Source organism: Littorina saxatilis, linkage group LG15 (genome assembly GCF_037325665.1).
Source record: "Littorina saxatilis isolate snail1 linkage group LG15, US_GU_Lsax_2.0, whole genome shotgun sequence".
Classification (NCBI taxonomy): Eukaryota; Metazoa; Mollusca; class Gastropoda; order Littorinimorpha; family Littorinidae; genus Littorina; species Littorina saxatilis.
In genome coordinates, this window is record NC_090259.1 from 34,641,541 (window position 1) to 34,659,813 (window position 18,273).

General features: G+C 41.5%; 1 protein-coding gene across 1 annotated transcript in view; it reads right to left on the minus strand.

Annotated features, from left to right (window-relative positions):
• LOC138949178 (salivary peroxidase/catechol oxidase-like) overlaps positions 1 to 18,273 on the minus strand; it is a gene marked incomplete in the record, with an annotated part of 63,033 nt that overhangs the window by 4,027 nt on the left and 40,733 nt on the right. Inside the window, 8 exon segments of the mRNA XM_070320950.1 lie at positions 1,486 to 1,655; positions 3,222 to 3,348; positions 3,995 to 4,187; positions 5,340 to 5,546; positions 9,067 to 9,194; positions 15,082 to 15,174; positions 15,474 to 15,572; positions 16,341 to 16,447. Of these exon segments, the coding sequence (XP_070177051.1) occupies positions 1,486 to 1,655; positions 3,222 to 3,348; positions 3,995 to 4,187; positions 5,340 to 5,546; positions 9,067 to 9,194; positions 15,082 to 15,174; positions 15,474 to 15,572; positions 16,341 to 16,447 (1,124 nt within the window).

Below are 18,273 nucleotides of genomic sequence, written 5' to 3' on the forward strand. Positions count from 1 at the left end.
ATTCTCCTATCTCTCTGGCATGTACTGGGTGCTTTGTGACCAGTTTCTCCCCTAGACTGTATTGAAAAATGCGTCCGTGTGAGCTGACCCCCACTTGTGACCAGTAGCAAAGAACAACTCTGATGGAACTTTATTTTTCAAGGATAGAGGTTTAAGGCTACGCCTTTTCTTACAACCGGTCCTTACCTCTAATACAAATTTCTAATAAATGATAAACAAGTAAAACAACCTGACAAATAAGCAGATTAAACGAACAAACAAGCAAACAAACAACCGAACAAAGAGAGAGAGAGAGAGAGAGAGAGAGAGAGAGAGAGAGAGAGAGAGAGAGAGAGAGAGAGAGAGAGAGAGAGAGAGAGAGAGAGAGAGAGAGAGAGAGAGAGAGAGAGAGAGATGATGATGATGATGATGATGATGATGATGATTTGAGTAATTGTCTATCATCTTTCCAGCGCTAACTGTTCCTTGTTGTTTATGTTACATGAGCACGCCTATAACAGAAAATAAAAGACTGAGGTTCCATAAGGATACACAAAGAATATTGAATTCTTCACAGGTCGGAATCCGAAACAAACAGACTGCTAACGTTTTAAATTAAAATTAAAAATAAAACAAGGTAGACTTTTTTGGGCTAGTTCTGCTTGGTTAATCTTGGAAGAAACAACCATTTAAAGACAAGTCACAGCTTTACTTATATTCGATTGTTGTCTGATGCGTATCTTCTACGTCCAATTGAAGGGCTGTTATGTAAACGTTGTTGTCCAAACGTTCCATAAACGTAATCCTTTGTCTTTAATTCGTTTTTTTCTGGTTTTCTCATTTTACTGGCCGGGTCCAGTCGGTAGCACGCAGGCTTCGTGGCCCGCCGTTTGTTGCTATTGACCCGTGGGCTCGAACACACCGGGTGATTTGTCTATAGGGGAGTCACCATTCAGTGCAGACTGTAAGTGCATGAAATACAAGCACGGATGTGCACGTTAAAGATTCCGAGTTTTTAGCGAAAGACTATAGTGACTTGGAAACATATGCCCAAGACGCACAACCTGTAAGACGGTGACATTCTGCGCTGGTGGCAGGGTGACACATGTGTGACACGCAACGCTCACACTCTATGTTAACCCTGAGGGATCCATAACTATGGCGGCTTACAAACACCAAAACCTGTGGTTTCCATTATCACGTGTAACGTATAATTATCACGGGGTCTGTGTAATACACATGGATAACGTTTTACTAACAGTATAAATTAGTAATTTTTTTTATTTTTTTTTTGCCTCAGCGTGCCTGCGTCAAAACCTCGCGTTAATATTATGATGTGACATGACATCATCACATAAAAATTGTAATTTTCCCGTGAAAATTAAGCGTTAACGCAGGGGGGAAAATGGTAATTTTCAGTGGTCTTTATATTTTTCTCGTTCTAATTAAATGGTTTTGGCGTTAGTAAGCCGTCATAGAGAAGAACAAAATAATGTTCTCGCTTACCAGAGGTGAATCTTTCCACGGGTCCGCGCGTCTCGTAGAAGAATCTATCTCCAAACTTCATGTCCCTGAACTGCTTGCCCAAGAGACAGGACAGTGTAGGTCCAACCAGACTTCCGAGCGAGTGTTTCTCACACACCAGGCCGATAAACAGGTCGACGTCATCAGGGGAGCTGAAACAGAATGACGTCATGTCGTAAAATGTCATTTGGAGCGATTGTTTGCGTTGTAACCCTGAATCACCACAAATTCATTGCATTGTGTTTCGCAGATCTAAACCTTCATTCTAAAGCTACAGTGTTAATCCGGTTCGCATTCATAGTACCAGTTTGAACCAGTATTCTTTGTGAACTTCCATAGCGATCAACGGAAACACACAAATACAATCATAGAAACGAATGTTACATCTGAACTTGAGTTTTTTTCCTCACTGCTAGACTATTTGACAGATCATCACTGAAGGCTGAACATAGTTCTCAAATAATAAACAAGTCGCGGGAAGCGATATACAAACATTTAGACAATATATGTCAGGTTGAAACTGAAAGATCAACATTAAAAAAACAGCCATCACCGAGACTAAATGAAGTAAGTCTTGGCTAGCAGAAGACCATGACAGGTCACGCTAGGGTCCGCAAAGCCTGCGAACGTAATACCTATTTTCTTTTATTGTGAGCATATTATTAGAGTTAAAGGCACAGTAAGCCTCCCGTAAACCATCACAGATACTGTCAGGCTTTTACACACAGTACAAACACCCTTCAATTTGAACGCTCACCAAACGGGAACATCCTAGGTGCCCTACGCAAAGAGCGAGTAATTTTTAAAGAATTAATTTTGCGCCGATTGCTCAGAGACAATCGGAACGTGGTGCGTTTTGGCGCTAGACCTAACTTTTAAAATCTAAATAATACATTGACAGCTTGTTACACAAACATTCTTAAATCATAAAAGAATTCTTTTTTCATCAAGACAAGATCAGTACAATTCGAAGTTTTGAAAGTTTGAAAAAAGAAAAGCCCGGAAGCAGGGTCACGCAAGGTCGTGGTTCTCGTTAAAAGCCATCGCTAGAGTTCTTGTGAACCACAGCCGTTTGTTTCGTGCATAGTCAGAGGCACATAATAACGTGCTATTGCAGATAAGCTCACATCGAGTCGCATTCAAATTACTAACTGACGACTACATTGTGAAAAAGGGAAACTGGATCACACGGGTTCACAATGGCTCAGGGGTAAGATAAACCACGCAAAAAAAAAATTCTTTGACAATTGCTCGCTCTTTACGTAGGGCACCTAGGATGTTCTCAAGCGGTGAGTGTTTAAATGAAAGGGTGTTTGTACTGTGTGTAAAAGCCTGACAGTATCTGTGATGGTTTACGGGAGGCTTACTGTGCCTTTAACATGTCATACCTATACTATTTTGATTCAGGAAATGATACAGAATAAGATGAAATACGTTTGGATCGATTAACCAAATTTTACTGCGCTATACTGGCTTTTCATTTATTGCCCGCTTTTTTCGTGAAAGGCGCAGTTTTCTTGGCTCATGGCATCGGGCTATCGACAAAGCTATATTGTCTTAGCGGTAAAAAAAAAAAAAAAAAGTGGTGTGTTCATATCATTTTGTGAGTTCGAGGGGTTGACTAAACGTAGTAATTTCGCTTTACGCGCGCGACTTGTTTAAAACTAAATTCTTTCGGCAGTCAAGGGATGAATACAAAAGACATATCATACAGTCACCTGTAAATATTGCCCAATTCATCGACAACTTCAGGATCGTTGAAGCTGGAGATGCGGCTCAGTCCACAGTACTCTCTAAAGTCGTTGAAAGTAGGCAACCCGTGATCACGACCTCTCTGGATGTTGACTGAAGCCAAGACCACAGCAACAACTGAAGTTAATTTAACTTCGAGAGAGGGTCACAGAGAGTGAGAGGGAGAGAGATGGAGAGAAAAGAGAGACAGACAGAGGGCAGAGACAGACGGAGACAGAGACAGACGGAGACAGAGAGAGAGAGAGAGAGAGAGAGAGAGAGAGAGAGAGAGAGAGAGAGAGAGAGAGAGAGAGAGAGAGAGAGAGGAGAGAGAGAGAGAGAGAGAGAGAGAGAGAGAGAGCGAGAGAGAGAGACCGACTGACAGGGAGAGGGTGAGAGAGGGGGGAGAGAGACGGAGACACACAGAGAGGAACAGAGACAGGCAGACAATACACAGACGGAGACAGAGTGAGACACAAACAGAGACAGAGAGAAGGAGAGGAATATAGACAGGCAGAGAGAGCGAGATATAAAACAAAATTCAACAACGTACACAAGCACACACACACTCTTACACACACTGACAAAAAGAGAATCATACACACATAAACACACAGACAGACAGACAGACTGACAGACAGACAGACAGAGAGTGACGACAATGAAGACAACGATAAACATTATAAAGACAACGAAGACGACAGAGATAACAACAACGAACACAACTACAACCCCTCTTACAATGATAACAGAAACTCACGAGAAACAAGATCTAGGCCATCCATGGCTGTGGCGTTGGTCTCGAACATGTGCGAAGTGAGACCGTCAGAGAAGAACTGATCCACTTCTTCTGTGGCAGCCGATATCAGGCCCTCGAAGATGTCTTTTAAGCTGTTGAGCGCGAAGCCTGGTCTCATCAGGGTGTTCTGCAGAGGAAGCCTCTGCGACCCGAGCTGAAAGATGGTTAAAAACAAGAATTAATGATGCGTACACGACAACGACACATGCGCAGTCTGGCGTTGATACGTTTGCATATCCGATTTGACTAGATTCACAGAGACAATCATTAATTCATTCTCGAAAAGCATTATGTCGTTTTCTTAGAAGAAATATGTTGACAAGAAGTGACAGAAAATAGACAGGACGTCATCTTCGTGCTATGACATCTTGTGGAACGTTGTTTGGCTTCTCCCGGCCGACATTTTACTTTAAAAGAAAGGGTCAAGAGGAGAACCCTTGGTTTGCGTGGTTAGTCCTTGTTGTATCATTGATTAAAGACAGTGTCTGAAACCTAGTCTTCATCATAATTATACGATACCAATAATTATATACGCAGCATTTAGCGGTAACCTTACGAGTCAATGCATGTTCTCTTGCTGATATGACAAAGACACCGAGACAAAATTAGTTCTCGAAATTCTTTGTCGGTTTCTGGGATACGTACAGGAGAAGCGATCCAATGTTTACGGGACGCCATTATTTGTATTATTCGCATTCTCGACCTTTGCTTCGCTTTTGACGTCAGAGGTTTTATTTTTTGGGGAAATGGGTCAGCAGTGGAATGTTACTCGTTAGGTGACCGCTAGGCTGTGCATGTATCGGTATCGTAGGTCATTGAACGCTGTCTCTTTGATCTGAAGCATCAGGCATGGTACTGAAGGAATGGCAGTTTCAGCTGAAATAAAGCCGGGTGTCCGTGGGGCCGTACAGGCCCCCTTGCGGGGTCAAGGGGCGGCGCCCCTTGTGGGGGTCAGGGGGCGTTGCCCCCTGAAGCTGACGACTTTTTACTAATTCAGATGTGTTTAGTGCCCTCTCCTTGAAGCTGAGAGGGATATAAGTGAAAGATAACAAGGCTTGAGTAAGAAAAAATAATAATCTCAAGTCAATCAGCAGATTTGATTTTTTTTTTTTTTTTTTTTTGATTTTTTTTCTTCTTTTTTTTTCGGATTTTCGTTTTCGGCGGATTTCCGCCGATCGGCGGAAGAGTACCATGCCTGAGCATTGAATCGGTCTCTAGAAGCCACATAGGTTGCAGGGACACGAACAAACAATAACCAACCAATCGATCTCAAAGATGGCGAAAGTCCATTATTTCTTCTGCTCACCTTGACTATTGGATTGACCTGAGAGTGACCAAAGCGGTAGGTAGCTGTGGAGAAATGGTTGGCTATGGTCGCGTCGACATTTGGGTCGTACTGGAAGTCGCCCTCCCGCAGACGATACTTGGATATGGTGGCGCTCCCTAGAACCAAAGGAAGGTACTCTGCGTACGTGATGCGTTGCATCTGTGCGGAGACAATGCGACGTGTTTCCTGGAGGATAGCAAGAAAGATTTACACACACACACACACACACACACACACACACACACACACACACACACACACACACACACACACACACACATTATAAATGAACCAGTTTTGTTTGTTTGTTTGAAAGAAGCGTACGTGCGGGGTACAGTACTGCTCATATACAAAGACAATAAGATTGTTAGTCAAGCCAGAGATGCTGCAAGTCTACGCAGCTAATTTCTGAAATAGGTTTCTTCTCATTTTGAGATAATATAGTTTTAGTGAGAGTGTGTGTGTGTGTGTGTGTGTGTGTGTGTGTGTGTGTGTGTGTGTGTGTGTGTGTGTGTGTGTGTGTGTGTGTGTGTGTGTGATTGTGCGTGCGTGCGTGCGTGCGCGCGTGCGCGCGCGTGTTTGTATGTGTGTGTGTGTGTGTGATTGTGCGTGCGTACGTGCGCGCGTGTGTGTGTATGTGTGTGTGTGTGTGTGTGTGTGTGTTTACGTATATGTTTGTTATAGTTGTTTATATTGATGTCTTTTAATGTTGTGTGTTCATGGCCAGTCACAATGCCATCTCTATTAAGGTTCATTGGATATTACATTTCCTCGACATGTCTGTTATCATTTGCTAACAGTCAGCATATTAGAAATAAAGGTTTTATTACCATGCAGTTTATTTCGACCAAAATAAAATTCCAACTGATTCCGCAACTCTTTTGACAGAATAGCCAATGGGGACGGGATTGAACCGAGGTTATAGTGACCTTATGTACGTGACCTCGTGCAGCTAATCGCAGCCAATCACACACTTGACCTCATGAATATTAACAGTTATTACCAATTCAGTGCCCCATATGGCTTTTTGACCGATCAGGACGGATTCTAGGTGACCCTCTAAATGTTATAACGTTCAGGCAGGGACCCTTTTTGTTTATCAAGCTAAAAATTAACAAGACAAAGTAAAATTTTAAATCAACAATATCAGCGTGATTTATTCTAAAGAATGACACTTCAAATGCTGTCAGATATTACTCTCTTTATCGAAAAAAAATACCGAAAAGCGAATTTTGTCGGTGGGTGCTGTACGGAACAACAAGGCACCGCCCATCCTCTGGGTGTGCAATGCCGACCCGCTCACTTGAAATCTAAATTATCTAAGTTCGGAAAAATGAAGTGAAATTGTGTCACTCGCTTCACGTCAAATGTATCTTTACGTCATTTCCCATCCGTCTGGATTCGGTTTTAAATCTGTCGCTCTCTGTTCAACAAGAAAAAGCGAAGCAACCGAAACGCATGTTCAACATGGTTTATCTTGTGAGATTGTTGTGTGTCAACCGCATTTGACCTGTGAATATTCATCACGTCAGGTGTGTTACCCAGGTCACGAGAATTCTTTGACTGACAGGCATAATCAGGTACTAGGTAGGAGCGCTCAAGTTCCCATTGTGGTTGTTCTGTCTTATTCGCAGGGTCGCTTCGAAGTTTCTTTTGGTCGAATTAAACGGTAATAAAACCGTTATTTCTAATATCCTGACTGTTAGCAAATGATAACAGACATGTCTCACAAACGATATCAGCATTCGCCTAAAAGGCTCATGCTTGATATCTTTTTTCTCGACATGTCTGTTATCATTTGCTAACAGTCAGCATATTAGAAATAACTCATACTGACAGGTTTTCACGCAACAATCTCACATCAGGTTCCATAACCCTCTCGCTTTGCTTTCTCTAGTCTACTAGAAAGGGTCAGATTCATTATCAACATTAGACGGTAAGGAAATAACTTAAAACTGCATTTGAAGTAAACTGAGTCACGCAATTTCATTTGATTCCTCGGAACTTTTACCATGTTAGCTTCAAGCGAGCTGAGTCATTTTCAGAAGGTGGGTGGTGCCTCTATACCCACCCCCACCGACAAACTGGGCTTTTCTGTATTTTACAAGGTAATGGGTTTCATTGCTAAAAATAAAAATTGTCACTATTTAGAATAATTCATCCTGAAGTTTTAAGCTCAAAGTTTTTGTTTGTCTTTCTTAAAGGCAGAGTAAGCCTCCCGTAAACCATCACAGATACGGTCAGGCTTTTACACACAGTACAAACACCCTTTCATTTAAACACTCACCAATTGAGAACATCCTAGGTGCCCTCCGTAAAGAGCGAACAATTTTCAAAGAATTTATTTTTGCGTGGTTTATCTTACCCCTGAGCCATCGTGAACCCGTGTGATCCAGTTTTCCCTTTTCACAATGCAGTCGTCATAGTTAGTCATTTGAATGAGACTCGACGTGAGCTTATCTACAATAGCACGTTTTTTTATGCACGAAACAACGGCTGTGGTTCACAAGAACTCTAGCGATGGCTTGTGACTGTTGAGAGGAACGGCGATTTGCACTGATAAACCGGCCGTCGTCTGCTACGACCCTTGCGTGACCCTGCTTCCGGGCTTTTCTTTTTTTAAACTTTCACAACTTCGAATTGTTCTGATCTTGTCTTGATGAAAAACGAATTCTTTTATGATTAAAGAATGTTTGTGTAACAAGCTGTCAATTTATTATTTAGATTTTAAAAGTTAGGTCTAGCGCAAAAACGAGGCGCCGTTGTTGTTAACGGAACAAGTCTACGAAAATAAATTCTTGGAAAATGTCTCACGCTCGACAGAAAGCAGCCAGGATGTTCCCGTTCGGTGAGCGTTCAAATGGAAGTATGCTTGTACTGTATTTAGACGCTCGGGGAGCTCTGTGATGGTTTACGGGAGGCTTACTGTGCCTTTAATCTTAGAGTGATAAATAAAAAGGGCCGTTATAACATTTAGAGGTTCACCTAGAATCAGCCTTGATTGGTCATTAGTGATATGGTGCACTAAAATGGTAATAAAAAGTATTATCGTATTGTATTGTATCCCATATCAGAACAGCACTGTACTTGAATATTTTCGTTGGGTTTATTTTGTAACTAACACCTAGTGCTATCGTCTAAATCTATTCAGCCAAAAATACCCTATATACGCACAAAGAAACCAGGCTGTTGCGGTTTTCGTATGCGTCCAAATGGAAGGATACATGGAAGAAAGTGTTATGTTTAACTTTAGCGTTGTTAATTCATGGACATTTTTTTCTACTGCCATCTAAACCTCTGATTTTGCAGAACTTTCTCTTGTAAGCATGAATCCATTTTACTCACAATTAAAGTGGCGGAATGAACTGTACAGATGTAATTCATTTACAAGGGGTTTAGAGCGAAAACATCGTCGCACTTATTTTTAGAAAGGAAGGGAGAAAACTATGTCGACGAAAAATATGCGATTTTTGCAAAGTGGGACAACCATGGCAGATATTTTCCTCGATCAAATACACAAATGACCAAATTACGCTTAATTTTGGAGCTTATTCTATCAATTAATTCCACAAAAATTATTCTTTTCTTTGATGAACAAAATTACTACCATCAAAATATAAGACGATAATGTCACTGAACTGTGAGCTCTGAATTAAAACCTTAAATTCAACATAACGGAACAAAACATTTTAAAACAACACCTCACCTGGAAGATCTTTTCACCATCCCAGGCAGGGTTGAGTCCCTTGAGAACAGAAGCGATGCGGTTATGCTCCCTGACAAACAAGGTGTGCAAACTTCCAAGACCCACAAACACGTTGACTCTGTGGTCGCCTGAAAAATTAGTCATACCGTTTAGGTTGTTACTGTTTGCCCACTGTGTTTATAAAATGGTCGAAATTTGCAATGCCTTGCAGGGACGTCGTTTAGCTTTTGGCAGTCCGGCAAAACGCCGAAAAATCTTTTTACAAAGACAATAGACGAATTCCGAAAATGAATGTGTAGGGTGTTTATAGGTTGTGGTGTTTATAGGTTGTGGTGTTTATAGGTTGTGGTGTTTATAGGTTGTGGTGTTTATAGGTTGTGGTGTTTATAGGTTGTGGTGTTTATAGGTTGTGGAACAGTTGCTTTGCCTTGGAAGCAATGAAGTCACGAATCCTCATTTAGAAGAAACCAAAAAACACAAAAACAAAACACCGTAAATCTGTCATACCAACAGGTCATATCATCTGATTGTGTTACGATTCATCCAAGAAACATATATTAAACGAAATATCAACCTGTAAACAAAGCAAGTTGCCGATTTCATGTTAAGTATGTTCTTAGTGTTAACCGCTTAAAGACCAACAAATTCCCTTAAACTTTAACCCTGTTTAAAGCAAAAAAAGTATTAAAAAAAATCAGCGAACGTTTCCAGTTACCATTTTCCCAGTTCAAACCGCAGATGATTACATAATGCTATTTTGATAGACACGTGGGAGAATTCGGGGGTTGTGATTGGATAGTCTAACGCAGCGCTATTTCGACGACCATTGCATATTTCGACGGGTGTCGTTCAATTTTGTTTACAACTAATTTTACCAACACGCAGTTCCGGTTTCATCGCCATGGATAAGGAAGTTCACGCATGCCTGATCATGTTTGCTTCTGTGACTGATCGACAGACGATATGAGCCTTTATTCATTTTTTATCATGACATAAACAATATATGGCTTTTAGGATTTCTAACTCAAGCATATTGCTTATTTTAAGCAATCCTATTAAGTACATAACAGTGGTTAGACGATGTGATTTGCAACAATTGTGTTCTTACCGAACATGAAATACATTCTGGTTAAAATCCAATCCTTAGACAAGCAACAAGCCTTGCAAAACTCCAGTAGCTGCAGCTTGCACTGAATCAGCAAACTCCCCATTCCCTGTGCAACGTCCATTGTATGCAATGTTGTTCTGAAATTAATGATCCTTGTTCTCTCAACGCAGTCACCATTTGCGAAAGAGGCTATCCGCAGCAGAAGTCAAACTTTCGAACAGCAAATGCACGTTACTTGTTAAAGCATGCTATGTGACGTCATATATGAAACCAGAAAAATTGACCTAATGCGAAGCATCCAGTCATCTCGACATTCTCCGTGCATAGGTTTTTGCGAGTGTTTCAATGTTCCGTGATTTCAACGGTACATGCCCAAGGGATTTGCGCACTGAAGCTTCGTCTGCAACAGCCAGCATGGAACATGTGGGTAGTTGTCGATTACAAAAACATGTTTTCGACAATGAATATCATGTCAGAATAGCAATATAAACGTTATTGTGTTTCAAATGTAGCAATAGGGTCAAACATTTTGACTCGTCAGCATTACATTTGTCAGACCCTATTGCTGCGCTGAAAACACAATAGGGAGGTTTAGATATTGCGTCACCTGCCCCGGCCTCACCGATCCCTATCGAGATAAGTCACGCAGAGGAATGTTTTCAAAACTGTTAGTTAGGTACCACGTCACGTATCAAAGTAGGGCAAAACACCTTTCGAACATCATGCATTTCGTGCTTTAAAAAAATCGTGGACAGTGCGCTGAAGTCCGCAACAATACCCTATGTTGAAACTGCTGCTGTCATTGTGTGGGTGTCGCTGTGACTTGAACTTTCAGTTCGAGAAAAGATTTAGATTTTGTTCTCTCATTCTGTTTGCCTGTTTCCTTTCCTCTCTTTCTTTAGGACAATGTGGTGATGGATGCACGCGTGCGCGCGGCAATTGTATGTGTGTGTGCGTGTGTGCAGGGGCGGAGCAGTTAAGCCAGAGGGGGGGGGGGGGGTACAGGGGCAACGCCCTTTTGGGGGTTGGGGGGCTTCGCCCCCCTGAAGCTGAAGAATTTTAGCTGTTTTATAAACAATTTGTGGCTTATCCATGATCAACCGGTGTCAGCAGCCACTCATTATTTCTTTTAAAGTTAGTATTAAATTATGGCCATTTATCTTCACTGATATCTGCTCCCGACATCATATAGTATGGTTTTTTTTCACAGACAGAAAAAAAGCTATCTTTTGGGGGGGGGGACAGCCGGGGGGTGGGGGGGAGGGTTCCGGAAACCCTGTAACACCCCCCCCCCCCCTATTCCGCCCCTGTACATGGTGTGTGTGTGTGTCTGTGTCTGTCTGTCTGTCTGTCTCTCTGTATCCGTGTAGGTGGGCGTGTTTTTGTGTGTGTGCGGGTGAGTTTGTGTGCGAATGTGTGTATTGGTGTGTGGCTGTGTGTGTGTGTGTGTGTGTGTGTGTGTGTGTGTGTGTGTGTGTGTGTGTCTGTCTGTCTGTAAATTGATGTGGCCGTGTGTGTGCGAGTGTGTTTGTGTTTGTGTGCGTGTGAGTGAGTGTGTGTGTGTGTGTGTGTGTGTGTGTGTGTGTGTGTGTTTATTTTGGTTAGTGTGCGTGCGTACGTGCATGCCTATATGTGCGAGCCCAAACTTGGCCATCACTTGAAATGAATTGGACGGAACATTACTTGCAGGTCGTTTACAAAGTCTTTATGAAACAACACATTCTTGCAAGGCTGTTTTACTAACCAAAATAAATACACACACACACACACACACACACACACACACACACACACACACACACACACACACACACACACACACACACACACACACACACACACACACACATGATACACGTGTGCATTGGGTTACTCAGCAGACTTGATCTGTTTCTGGGAAAAGGGTTACTAGTACTGTTATGCTGAATTTTCAGTCTGTTAAAATGTATTCAATTCCATCCTTTGCATTAATTTTTAAACATACCTTCCTCAAGCAAGGTACTTGCTTCATGGGAGTATATTGGTCGAGATGATATTTCTAAATTTAACTTGGGTCGTCCTTGCGTGCTTCATGGTTTGCTGTGATATCGCAGAGCCGTTGGAACGGGTCACCCGATTTCAGACCCCTCAAATGAAAATCAGGAATGCAACTGGTACTTTTCCGTAATTTGAGGCATCTTTGAGTAATCTTTTTTATCAACCATAAACCAGCTTGAAAACGATTAAACGACACGTTAATTCGCGCGCTACCATGCAAAACAAGTACAAAATTGTTAACCATGTTTAACAGTATTGTACTACACACACAGAAGCTCGATCACACACACCACAAACACACAACACAAGACACCTGATATATATGCAAGTTAACAAAGACAAGTTTACTTTATCTAAAAAATTTAAAAAAAACAGTATTCAGGGGCGGAGCAAAAGAGCTAGAGGGGGGGGGGGTACAACCTGGGGTCCAAGGGTTGGGGGGTCTGGCTGAAGAATTTTAGCTATTTTATTAATTTGTGGCTTATCCTTGATTTTAGAAATGATAAACTGGTGTCAGCAGCCACTCATTATTTCTTTTAAAGTTAGTATTAAAGGTACTGAACTTGTCAAATCCAGGTGCACGGAGCCCCTGGGGCTTTTAATCATACATCAGGCAGCTATCCGTTAGAAGAACTACCAAGTTTCATTGACTTGCGCCCAAAGAGTCAAGAACTGCGATTTGTTTACGAATTAATTTCGTACTCGGACCCGGCTGGTCTTGACCTATTTTTGGATCTAAATTTAGATCAGGTAGATCACCACATCATGCACAAAAAGACACGTCACTAGCAAACTATGTCAGACGTCATCATGAGTTTGTGTAAAACAAAATGGAGGCCGGAATCACTCAGTTGAATCGAACTCCGACCAAACACTACGTAATTATGCACTCGCGTGAACAAGAAATTGTCGAGCTTCACAGATGTCGTCGTTGGGTAGTTTTGGGTTTGTTTTACTACCATAGGAGGATTTTTGAACTGTAAATGCACTCAGCTGCAGCAAAAACGCAAAACGAAGGCTGTGAGCTGCACTGTGCCTTTAAATAATGGCAATTTATCTTCATTGATATCTGCTCCCGACAACAACAAAAATTTCACAGACAGAAAATGTTTTTGGGGTTTTTTCTCCACAGACTGAATTTTTGTGGGTGTTTTTTTGTTGCTTTTTTGACAGCAAGGGGGGGGGGGATCCGGAACCCCTGTAACATCCCCCCCACCCCACCACCCCTACTCCGCCCTTGGACTATTTACAGTCAAGATGCATGTGAACAAAACCACCTTACATTCTGTCACATCAGACATCCTGCATTAAAACCAGTCATAATAACTCTCTCCAGAAGCTACCTTTTATTTTAGAGGACCGATTCGTTTATTTCATTTAAACATTTTGTTGTAAGTTTTTCGATTCAAAGAACTGTGATCTTTGCTATATTGGAGAAATATTAATGGAGATCAGTTTTAGACTCAGAAAGACTTGAATTTCGGCAACAGCGCAAGTCACTGATGAGCGCGACCATAGACCTACATCTATGTCTCTGGCACGACTGACCGTAGTGAGAGATCGGTTCGAGTGGCCGAGTGGTAACGCACTTGCGCTCGGAAGCGAGAGGTTGCGAGTTCGACCCTGGGTCAGGGCGTTAGCAATGTTCTCCCCCCTTTCCTAACCTAGGTGGTGGCCGGGTTCAAGTGCTAGTCTTTCGGATGAGACGAAAAACCGAGGTCCCTTCGTGTACACTACATTGGGGTGTGCACGTTAAAGATCCCACGATTGACAAAAGGGTCTTTCCTGGCAAAAGTGTATAGGCATAGATAAAAATGTCCACCAAAATACCCGTGTGACTTGGAATAATAGGCCGTGAAAAGTAGGATATGCGCCGAAATGGCTGCGATCTGCTGGCCGATGTGAATGCGTGATGTATTGTGTAAAAAAAATTCCATCTCACACGGCATAAATAAATCCCTGCGCCTTGAATATGTGCGCGATATAAATTGCATTAAAAAAAATTTTTTAAAATAAAAATCCCTGCGCTTAGAACGGAATACGCGCGATATAAGCCTCATATTGATTGATTGATTGAGGTCTGGGAGATTCTGTGGAAGTAGAGACCTAGGTCAAATAAACTCGATGCGAAGCAGGCTCATGTTTTGCCAAACATAATTTCGTGTTTTTGTTTGTTTCCATGTTCATTTGTGTACTGCATTTTGTTAAAACTAATGCTGCGTCTAACCTCGGGACACGTGCCGCGACGTGACTCGTATTCTAACTGACTAGCTTTGTTGTTGCACTGATCTCAAGTCGATCACCAAAATGAATGTGGTTCGCTCTTCTTAAACTTCACCAGACACCGCCACTTGACTTAATAGTTTTGCCGATATTTCTGTACAACTTTCGCTTTTTTGGTTGGCATTTCGTCCCCACAGAGATCGGCCCTATATTACCCTTCGGACCAATGTCGATCTCAAAACCGCGGAATCCGACAAATACCTTGCTGTGCACATGCGCAGAAAAGGCTGTTTCGGTCAGCCTTGAAATCACAGTCCTGGTGACTACCACAATTTCGACTTCGAATTTTCACGCCCAAAAAGGTTCTCTCGACCGCAATTTCCGGAATTTTCGGTAGATTTCCGTAATACCGGAATTTAGAATTGAAAGATTCAAGAAAATAATGAGCATCCTTACAACCTCCTCGGATGGTTGGACTTGATCATATCTGACATACGTTGCGCTGACGTATGGAAAGGTTTGCTACGTGATTACGTACCTAATCACCAGACGCAGCGCGACCCACATGTGAGATACGCGTCCTGGTACGTGACGTAGCTGATAGGTAACGCAGTATCTAAACGTCCCTAATAGCTCTTAACACATACCAGCAAGCAGGCAGTAATCTCCTTGTTGCTCTTTCATGCAAGTTCCGCTTGGATTTTCTGGTAACATGTTGTTCGCTCCGACTTTCAGGGTCCCTGGAACAGAAAACGTTCTTAGATTTATACTTGGATCTCCACAAAATGTATACACACACACACAATTGTCTCACCCCCCCCCCCCCCCCCCCCCCCTTAACAAAATAAAATGCACCATTTTTTTTCAACACTGTATACATAATTTGTCTTCCTGTCAGCTGAATGTTGCCCATTCTCAGTGTTTGTCCTTTTTGTTTTCTTTTCCTCACTAAACCAATATATAAACCAGGCGCTTGCTTTCCTTTGCTTCTTAGATCATCCCTCTCCCTTTTAGAATGAATGATGTTTCGTGCACGTACCCTCTGCGTCCCTCAGCTTGTCCAAAACTGTTTGTGTGTTGCCATATACCGCTGAGGCATCGAGGTACGCCGTCAGAGTGTTGAGCTGTTGTCTGGGGACTGAAGACAAGAACACTCGTAAAGTAGGGGCACACTCCTTCCCGTCAACACCGCTCACCATTACATCTGGGATCTGGCTAGGTGTTGACGCGGTGTCTGGCTCATCTCTCCACTGAGACACGTACTAACAAATAAAAGCCGCACTGCTTTCTGTGCAGAGGGAAATTGTTTAAAACATTTAATTTCTTGAAACAAATTCTGCTTTGTCAATCTGCGAAGATAATCCATCAATAAACCTAAAACAACAGAAAATAAAAAGCTGTGTACTGCAGAGTTATCAGTCAGAGTTATCAGTCAGAGTGTTCATTTTGTGAATGTGTTCAAGTGGAGGGACGATGATCTTATGTGAGATCGTGAGACGAATTTGTTTCATGCGAAAGAATGTGCCTTTACAAGAATTTCATCCTCAAGTTGCAAGGGTTCGAGTTGGTGATTAGAGATGAAGAAATGAACTTAAATGAACAAGCCAGCCATGTGACTGCCAGCCAATCTTTCAACAGATAACCAGCTAATTCGAGCACACACGCTCGCACGTACGTACCAACACACACAAACACACACACACACACACACACATACACACACACACACACACACACACACACACACACACACACACTGACACGCATAGCTCTCATTCACCACCCCCAACCCTAACCTACCCCACAAACACACACATAGAACAACCCTCTTACCAGAAATTATACTCAATCAACCGTACGCACAATTCAAAACAATTTCAAAACAAAAACTCGTGAAACACCATACCCATTTTTGTTCCGTTAGGAAAGGAGTAGGATAAGGATCTAACAAACTGCATACATGGCCTTCCAATAGGATCTGTGTCATTTATGACAATAGGAAAGCATGGCCCTCTGCAAGTAAAAATAAAAGTTATACATTTCGTAATAATGATATAGGATGCCAATGCTTGCATACCCTGGCGGTGATACTGGAGTAATTTTCTACTGCTGATCATTAGTAAATGATGGGGTTTTTTTTTTTTTCTCGATATCTATTTTCCAATCCTCGGGAGACAGGCAGAAGAAGTTACAGAATTTGATGTCTTCTCGTACTTTGTTTTGACGTCAGAGTTTCACTTTGGAAGAGATGGTGACGAAGAAACACCTTGCTTTGTTAAATCAGTGTCGTTTCTTATTACACAAATCGACACAACCTCTTTACCTGGCCAAGTTGTGTGCGTTTTTGTTTTTATGTCTTTTTGTTTTGTTTTTGAGTTAAGTTCTTTTCGTTCGCATTGTCTCATTATTGTGCACATATCCGTTCACTGCAAAGATCATTAAGTCGACATAAGAGAGCGGTTCGTTTATTCTATAATGGGAACCAGTCCAATAAGTTATCATTTTTATTGTTGGTGTATTTTTTCACTATCAATTTCTCGTACAAAGAAAGGTTTTTCAACTGCTTCATCAAGGGAGCAGAAATTGAGAAAGCGACGACTATTCATTCACTCGAAACTGCGCAGCCATCTCCCTCTCACCAGACCTCGGAAATTGACTCACCCCTTCACAGCAATGTTTGGCCAACTTCGGTATGTAAAACAAAATCGACAAAAGAACAATCTAAGGTTACACAATAATTGTTAAACAGCCTCATCACTCGACAACAAATTCTTGGCGCACTCTGGCGAAGATGTGTAAGGAAGTATAACCGTTGGTCCTTTAAGATTTTAAGATGTAGGCCTATTCACCCTTCGTCATTGTTAGTCAAACTCACTTTTGCTGCCCAACAGTATTTAAAATCGAAAGATCAGAAAGAGACTCATTCTTTGGCCACGTTGTTTGAATAACTGTGGCGCAAACAATACTTGAGTGGCATAAATCATTGCCGTTTTTACATTCAGTCAAGTTTTGACTACATGTTTTAACATAGACGGGGAATCGAGACAAGGATTGGTGTGTGTGTGTGTGTGTCTGTGTGTGTGTAACGCGATTTCGAGAAACTACTGGACCGATCTTCATGAAACTTAACATGAGAGTTCCTGAGTAGGATATCTCCAGAAAATTTTTAATTTTTTTGATAAATGTTTTTGATGACGTCATATCCGGCTTTTTTGTGAAAGTTGAGGCGGCACTGTCACGCTCTCATTTTTTAACCAAATTGGTTGAAATTTTGGTCAAGTAATCTTCGACAAAGCCCGGACTTTGGTATTGCATTTCAGCATGGAGGCTTACAAATTAATTGATGAGTTTGGTCATTAAAATCTGAAAATTGTAAGTAAAATATTTGTTTTAAAAAACGATCCAAAAACAATTTCATCTTATTTTTCATCATTTTCTGATTCTAAAAACATATGAATATGTAATTTGGATTAAAAACAAGCTCTGAAAATTAAAAAAATATGAAAATTATTATTAAAATAAAATTTCCGAAATCGATTTAAAAACAATTTCATCTTATTCCATGTGGGTTTCTGATTCCAAAAACAAATAGATATGATATGTTTGGATTAAAAACAAGCTCAGAATGTTAAAAAGAATAGAGATACAGACAAGTGTGCTCTGCTGCTGAGCGCAACCACTACCCCGCTATTCTGGTTTGTCAATTTCACTGCCTTTTCCACGAGCGGAAGACTGACAATTATGCAGTCTTGGTGAAAAAATGCAGTGCGTTCAGTTTCATTCTGCGAGTTCGACAACTTGACTAAATGTTGTATTTTCGCCTTACGTGACTTGTTTTT